Below are 8,109 nucleotides of genomic sequence, written 5' to 3'. Positions count from 1 at the left end.
CTCACAGCTGGCCCAGGGCCAAGCAGAGCTGTGGGTGCAGGCAGGGAGCTGCAGGTGGCACAGCCCCGGTGTCAGTGCTGGGATGGACACAGGTGCATCCAGCACGACAAAGCTGCTGGGACTTATGCCAGGGAATCTCTGCCCTGTCCCAGAGCCAGGGATGGCACCCTATGGGTGGGTCATGATGAGACTGAGACCCAGGGTTATTAAAACTGAAAAGTAAGGGATTAGGCTTCACATGTTGAGCAAGTTGATCTAGAGGGCTCTGAAATAAGAAGAGCTGGGGTAAAGCAAAATTCTGTCCAAAGCATTTGCAGCCAGAGAAATGCCAGCTTCTTGGATGACCTTTGAATCAGCTCACCTGTATGAGCCTAAACACAGCACAGAAGTGGCTTTTTTTGGTATAAACTCTTATTATTTAACTAATCCTTCAGCAATTGCCCTGAAGTTCCTTCCTCAAGGCTTCTGTAGAGAAAAGATCATGGTTCCCTTTTCTAGCATTGCGCCTGCAATTACACTCTGTGGCATTACAATTATGGAGGCATTACACTGTGGTTCTGCTCCACAATATCTGTATATTAACATTAATTTGATATAAGCGCAAGAATAACCGCACGACAGAATAATTGCACTCTAATGATTATATAGTTAAAGTACCTGGATTATAAAAATATACATGCATTAAGTATCAAACTAAAGAGATAATAATAAGTCATTAATTCATATAGGCAACTTCCAGAAATATGAATGAGTTATGATTAGCTATCCTAAGGCACAGCACTAATGTAATTACAGTAATTAAATTGTATTTATGAAGGGTAAAAAAGGGGAAATTGTTGCATGAACCTTTCTTAAGGCTGTTGTTTTCATGCAGAAATGGAAGAATTTTGATCCGTTTTTTAGAATGACTTATACTCTATTTCTCCCTCCCTACTTCTCGCTTCTCATCTTTTTTTTTTTTTTTTCCTTTCTCTACAGGGGAAAGACATACAGGGTTGCTTTATGGACGTCAGCTTTTAAGGACGTAAGGAAGGTAGCCAGGAAGGGAAGACAGGAAAGGAAGAGAGGAAAAGGAAGGATGGGGAGGACAGAGGAAAGGAAAGGGAGAGAAGGAAAGGGAAGGGAAGGAAAGGGAAGGGAAGGAAAGCAAGGAACAAAAGCGGACAGGTATGTCCATCATTGCCTGCACAGAGAGAAGAGGCAGGGAACGGGACCCCAGAGCCCTCCGCAACACGGGGGTGGCAGCCGGGCTCGGCGCCCGGTGCCCGCCCCCAGCCCCTCCGGGCCATGTGGAGGTGCGGCTCCAGCCGTGCTCTTGCCGGGCCCCTCTGCGGGCAGCAATGGGCAGCTGCCCTGCCCGCCCCCGCTCCCGGTGCTGCCGCGCGTGTCCCGGCCCGGTCCCGTGGGTCGCACACCCGGCCCCGCTCTCGCGCCCGCCGGGCCATTTTTTTCCTCAATGAACGCTCCGCCCGCCCCGCCCCCGGGCATTTGCATAATGAGGGCTTCCGGGGACGCCATTGGCTGCTGGGGGGCGCGCTCGGCCGTGACGTCAGCGCCGGCTGGGTAATGCCTGCGTTGTGGCGGGTAGTTGGAGCCGGCAAAGCCCGCGCAGCGCCGGCCCCGGGCGGAGCGGCCGCCGGCGGTCCGAGCTCCGTGCGCAGAGCACCGCGCTCCCCGGCACCGCTCCGCGGGCGCGGGACGGGGCGCTGCCGGCCTCCCGCGGGTCATGGCTGGGGACAGGCTGCCCGCCCGCCTCCTGGCCGCCGCCTGCCTCGCCTTGAGCTTGGCCCCGGGGGCGGCGGGACCGCGGGACACCCCCGGCCTCTCGCGGCTGCAGAGGAGGAGCCTGGCGATGGACTTCGTGGTGCCCTCGCTGTTTCGCACCTACGTGCGGGAGCTGGTGCTGGGGCCGCCGGGGCGCGCCGCGGCGCGGTGCCGCCTGCGCCTGGACTGCGCGCCCCTGCTCCGCGCCGCCCGCGGGGCGCTGCCGCGGGCCGATCCGCCCGCCGCCCCCGCCGGGCCCTCCGCGGCCGGGCGGCGGCTGCGGCGCGCCAAGCAGCTGGTGCTGGAGGTGGGCGAGGGCACCGTGCGGGACGGCTGCGCCGGGGAGCCGCCGCCGGGCTCCGGCGGGGCGCACCTGGAGTTCAACCTCACCGAGCTCTTCGCCTGGTGGCTCCGCGCCGGCGACGGGCGGCTGCGGGTGCGGCTGATGCCCGAGCGCCGCGGCGCCCTCCCGGGCAGCGAGCGAGGGCTCTCGGCGGCCATCCGCGCCGCCCGCCCCCGCCTCCTCTTCCACGTCTCCGCGGCAGGTGAGCCGTGCGTTGCATGCCGCGCACCGCGCCGGGCAGTGCCCGCCGAGCCCCGGCCGTGCCGGGCGCCCTCCCCGCGGCCGGAGCCCCGCGCCGTCCCGGGCACCGACAGCCCCGCCGGTGCGGGAAGCGATGCTGCTCCCCCGAGCAGTCGCGCCTTGTCCCTAAGGGCTGCGCTTTACCGGTGCGAAATGTATCGAAGCGCTTCGGTGGGGCCAGGAGGACTGAAAATGATGAGGGATTTTTGCGAAACGCCAAGAGTTCCTATGTGCTAGAAAGCCGCAAGGAAGACCTAGAAGGTTAAAGTGTCATTAGTCGAAGGACAGCGAGATCAGGTTCTTTGAAACTTAAAAAATATCATCCTAAAAAGGGATGTTTCCTCAAAGTGCTGCGAGGGTTTTCAAGGTTATGTGCCAGCAGACCAGGGAACAGCACAAACATCTCCAAAGCTGGGTCTGGCTCCCGATTTTGTGCATTAATGCTACTATCTCTATTACTGGATATTGATATTAATATTATTACTCTTCTTTAAACATTAAATATAAGGGCTGATTGACGTTTAAAAACCCCAAAGATCCTTAGTGAACTGAATTTTATCAGCTACAGTACATGAAGTTGTACATCTCAGAAGGCTCATGCAGCACTGGTACTTGTGTGAAGAGAGAACCTGGCTTAGAATTTTGGTTCTGGTGGGTGGTGATTGGCAGCCATGGTTTGGGGCAGCTCCTTTATCTCAAATCAGGACTGTGTTATGGGCCAGTGATCAAGAGAAATTTCCATTCTGTGTGTGCATTGTACGTTTAACAGAAGCTGTGATTCAGCCTTTCCTACTATAAGAATGTAATACCTAGAGGACTGCAGGTCCAAATAATTTGTCACAGTGAGTTAAGTCAGGTACCTTTTATGAAGCTTTGTGGAAGTCAATGGTGTGTCCCTGAGTAGCCACCTACTTAATGGACCACAGAATACACTTCAATAAATTCACAAGAGGAGGGAGAAGTCACTGCTGGGCTTTGAATACAAAGTTGGAGCAACTGATTTTTGATGCTCATCTGAAAAGATGGGATAGCCATCTGAAGAACTACAAATGGAACCCATCTCCTTCCTTGCTGCCTGAAATGAAAACCAAAGCTGACTGTCAGGGTAGGCTGTGTGTGAGTAAGTCCTGCAGCTGTGGCTAAAGTCGGGTACTCAGGTTAGCTCTTCCCGAGTTGGATCTGGCAGGGATAGCACAGAGGTGCTGTCCACCACAAGGTGGCTAGATGAGGCCAACACCCTCCCCCTCCTTGCTACATTGCCTTAAAGAAAGAATAATTAAAAATTAAAGACACCAAACACTCCTGTCTCCTTTTCTTTCTGTTTGGGGAATTTGTTGTGATTAGCACTTGTTTCGATTTACAGATCTCCTCGGGCAGTGAAGCCTTAGTTGCAAATGCCATTTTTTACTCAGGTACTTGCAGCAATGATGGAGCTCGAGGACATGCATTTGTCTTCTTAGGGGATGAAGGTGTGTTTTTAACCTGAGGGAAGGGCATACATAAGAACTAGCAGGTTCTCTGATGTGAATACAATGCAGGTGGAGCTTTAACCAAAGCTATTACAACTCACAGGCTTTATTTTGTCTGTTGTCTCACTGTTGAGGAGAAATGCATGTTTTTCCAGATCAGTAGAAAGGTATGCCCCTGTAAAATCATGTTGGAGAGAAAGCTCTGCTGTTCTTACTGCAACACAGTCATGCAAAGTCAGTCACAGAGGCGGCAGGAAAAGGAGGAGAAGAGGGAAGGAATATGGACCTCCTTTACCTCTGTCAAAGTGCTAACTTCTCCTTGCAGCTGTTCATAATCCTCTGTAAAAATCCTGGTCTCTTTCTGAATTGCACCTCTGCTTTTTCAGCAGTGACTCCTCAGCACAGTTACACTGTTTATGGCTTTGCCCTGCTTTTGTAACCTGGGTTTGTTTAACAACATCAGGAAATGCATTCCTCCTGCTTTGCTGCCTGTGTGAACACCATGTGTCACTGCCAGCCTTCAGTCGGTGCTGTGCAGCCCTGCCGACAGCAGGATGTGCTGACACAGTGATAACAGCACACACAGCCTCCTCCAGCCTGCCAGATTCCAGCAGTTATTGACACCATTGCAGCTAATGTGCACAGGGCTTAGCTAAAGCCCTTCCTAAGGCTACTGAGCCTTTCCTTCGTTGCTTAAGCTAATTGGAAATGGATTTCAAACAACACAATCCTCCCAACAACAATGGAAAACTGCTTCGCTTATGTTGGCATACTGGGCTTTTGTTTTTCCTCTTGTCTGTTAGAGATGTACAGGGTTGCAGTACTTCCCAGAAAAATGTATAATTACCTTGCTAAATTATTTTCACCACGTTATCCTCCATGTGAGTTGAGTATGAATTATATTTTAGGGTGAGAAAAAATGGCAAAGGAATGAAGTCCCATTGACCTTAGAGGTGACAACAGAGTCCTGTAAATAATGCTTTATTCTCTTTAACTTATACTTGCATTGCTGGCTCAAAGAAACATTCAACTGGAGCGAATCCTTTCCTTTTTTAAGAGCATGCTTGTACATCCAATTAATTTGAATCTTTTCTCTATGAAAGACACACAACAAGAAATGCAGAGGAAGGGAGAAGGAAGCTTGGACAGGAGTGCAGTGCTGCAGATCCTCCTGGATTTGAGGTCCAGATCTCCTCTCAACTACCAGGTTGCTGTTGACTTTGCTCTCATTGTCTGTGGTTTTGGCTAGAAACTCTGCTGTGGCTCCAAGGAAACCTTTCCCAAAAGAATCTAATGAAAACATTGCCATGGGGAACTGAACAGCCAGTGTGAACATTGCTGTCAGGAGATCTTCAGGCTGGCTGTAGTTCTGGTCTTACAGGATTTGCTGTATAATATTGATGGGTGGGTCTCTGTAGCAGTGTTCTCTGGACAGGTTATTGAGCTTTCTTGGGGGAAATAATCCAAGAGCCCTTCCACTCTAAGCCTGCACTGGTATTTGTATTTTTTTCATGTTAACCTCACAGGTAACCAGTTCTCTCACTATAGGGCACCTGAGCCACAAATGTTGCTAAATAGATTTCTTGTGAGTTTACCCAGGAAATTTAATAAGCTGAAATGGCCATAAAATAACTTCCCATGAAAATTAATTGCTACTTACATATGCAGAGGTGGGAAGCGTATGTTAAGAAGGGGCATACAGGGTTGAAAATGAGTCATTCTTCCCTCTAAAGGTCAATGTACTTTCATTCATGAAATAGATTTAACATTCCAATTATATTTTTTAAATAGCAATGCATAACTTTTCATCCTCTGGCTAGGCGAAATATTACTCCTGCACTGTGGCCTTCATCTAAAATTTTATTAACTTGCCACATGTATTCTCCCTGAAACTGTCTGCATTCACTACATACCAATGCTATTATAATGCTGAGGCAATTAGGCTTTACATCTTTAGGGGGCTGCTACTATACACCTGAACTCATTTGCAGGAGGAACCCTTTGCCTGAAGATTAGAAAGAACTTCAGACTAGATAAAAATGTGGTTTTGAAACTGGACATGTTGTAAATGAAAATCAGAGCTCCAAGCTGAGATCTGACTGTGCTGAAGTCTACAGAATTATTTCTGTGTATTTTAGAGGTACCAGCATTTTATCAAGGTCTCTTAGCTATATTTTTCGTTATATTTTGGGTTTGTTTTGCTGCCTTCAAAGGATACCATTTGGAGTTGTGTCATACTGAGCAGAAAACTGGTAAAAGATATTGGTCACTTTGCAGTTGCTCTCTGGTTTTCTCTCACCCTCAGCCACGTGTCACACCTGAGATCTGATCTTGCTCTTCTGATAAAGCAGTGGCAGAACTTGCTGGTAAGACTGAGGCACTGCCATCAGGCTTCTGAAGGGTTTCTGCTGTAGTGCAAGTTGCTTTGCTCCTTGCTGGGGTTTTGTGCTTTGCCTTGTCTGTCAGGACAGCTTTGCCAGTCCAAAGCTTGAAGACAGCATGAGTTGCACTTGAGTTTACTCTGGACATGAGCTAGTGCAAATCAAGGCTTTCCTCTTCTACCCTTGGGTTGCCTGTGGATTACCAGTTGCTAAATCAGTGAATCGTGTGTGCTTAGAAGCATCTTTCTCAGACTTTCCTGCCCTATTAGATGTGAAACACTTCCCTCTAGACCTCCAGTCATTGGTGCTCTCCAGAAATGTGGATATAGTCAGTTCACTATAGTGAACTCTTCTTGAACTGGAAATGCTTCTTGAAGAGGAAACTGTCTAGTGATGGGGTTTGCCTGGCTTTGTGGGCAGTATGATCCTTGATCCTACTGCTGTCCTGCTTGTTCCTGTCCAAGACACGTTCCTACTCCATCAGCACTGAGAAAACTCATGGCTTATGAGTCTTTAGAGTCATGATGCCTTGTCCATGTTGACCACAAAAATTTGGCTTGCAAAGCCATGAGGCCTTCACAGTAAAGCCACTGGGATTTACAAATTTGTTGCTGATTATTTGACTGATAATATTATAAATTATGCTCAGTCTTTGAGTGGTTTATGGAAAGTGTGATGTGATCACATGGTTTTGTTTTCCCAGAGTTTTGTGGTGTTGCTGATCCTTATCGGGAGCCAGGATTATGCACAATGTGTTTATGATTTCTAGATCTGTTTTCTGCAAATTTTGTTTACTTTTAGGCTTATTGTTCTTATGAATGTTCTTATTCATAAGCATGTTCAGTAAAATAGCCATAAACAAACACCAAAAGGGGCACAAGTAACAATTTATTATGTTTGAATGAACATTTATGGCACATTGAAAAAATATGTTTTCTCTAAACTTGCTGTGCTTTTATTTCCACACCCTTAAAAACAGGGAATAAATATCTACAGTAAAGAAGAGCACAGGGAAGCTTAAGTGCTTTATTATACAAAAGCAGAGGCATTCTTCAAAATCAAAGGCAGTTTTGCAGTGTCTGAGTGAATTGGATCCTGAAGTAATCTGGTCATTTGGTTCACTGCACATCTCACCCAAACATTACATGATAGGAAATAAAATGTGTGTTTCTGGCAATGTTTGTGAATTAGCCAAAAGAAGTAGAAGAGTTGAAGGGAGACTGGCAGGATTTAGCACTTACAAAGTTCCAAGTGAATCTTGTGTTAATAAAGAAGATCCTACCTTTTGGATACATCAGTGCTAACTGCATTGGAGTGGTGATGTTTTGAGAACCCAAGTTGCTTCCCAAACAGCAGCAAATTCCACACTGTGCCTGGACATTTCCTGTCTAATTCTCACACCAAAGCATCCTCTTGGGCTACTCAGAACTAGAGTACTGAGACTAGGAGATATGTGGTTTTGGCACAAGTGATTTTCCTAATAGCAAACACCAGTTCAGGTTGCTTGCTTTCCACATCTCTTTATCCACTGAGCAACAGCATCTATTTCCTGGGAAGCCACTTCTGAACTCAACATGGTTGCTGAGACTGCAGTGCTGGGCTGAGAAAGGTCCTTTATGAAATGTGCCACATTTGTCTTGCTTCTTTAATTCAGAAAGATTTGGTTGGAGAAAAATGTCATGGAAGCATAAATGCAGATTTGATAAGTCTGACCTTTCTTTTCTTGCGAACAATAAATGTCAGAAAGCTTAAAATGACAAGTTGGAATGGCTGGAGGTTATTTATGTGTTTAAATATTTAGGCAAGAAACACATTTTGAGACTAAAGTCTAATTTACATGAGTATTTTGATTTATGACTGAGATGGCCAAGTATCTTCATGGTTGTCACTACCCTGCTTAGAATGGCTACTC

The 8,109-nt window shown here is 47.7% G+C and overlaps 1 protein-coding gene across 3 annotated transcripts in view; it reads left to right on the top strand.

Annotated features, from left to right (window-relative positions):
- The first annotated feature begins 1,555 nt into the window (after positions 1 to 1,555).
- ALK (ALK receptor tyrosine kinase) overlaps positions 1,556 to 8,109 on the top strand; it is a 305,535-nt gene continuing 298,981 nt past the window's right edge. For 2 of the 3 annotated variants that reach the window (XM_074536919.1, XM_026797338.2), the window contains exon 1: positions 1,556 to 2,309. In XM_074536919.1, the coding sequence (XP_074393020.1) occupies positions 1,727 to 2,309 (583 nt within the window). In that variant the 5' untranslated portion in view covers positions 1,556 to 1,726. The remainder of the gene's footprint in view (positions 2,310 to 8,109) is intronic. The other variant, XM_014271871.3, reaches the window with a different exon arrangement.

This window comes from Zonotrichia albicollis, chromosome 3 (assembly GCF_047830755.1).
Source record: "Zonotrichia albicollis isolate bZonAlb1 chromosome 3, bZonAlb1.hap1, whole genome shotgun sequence".
Lineage (NCBI taxonomy): Eukaryota > Metazoa > Chordata > Aves > Passeriformes > Passerellidae > Zonotrichia > Zonotrichia albicollis.
Note: the sequence above shows the minus strand (reverse complement) of the source record. Positions and strands in the feature narration are given on the sequence as shown.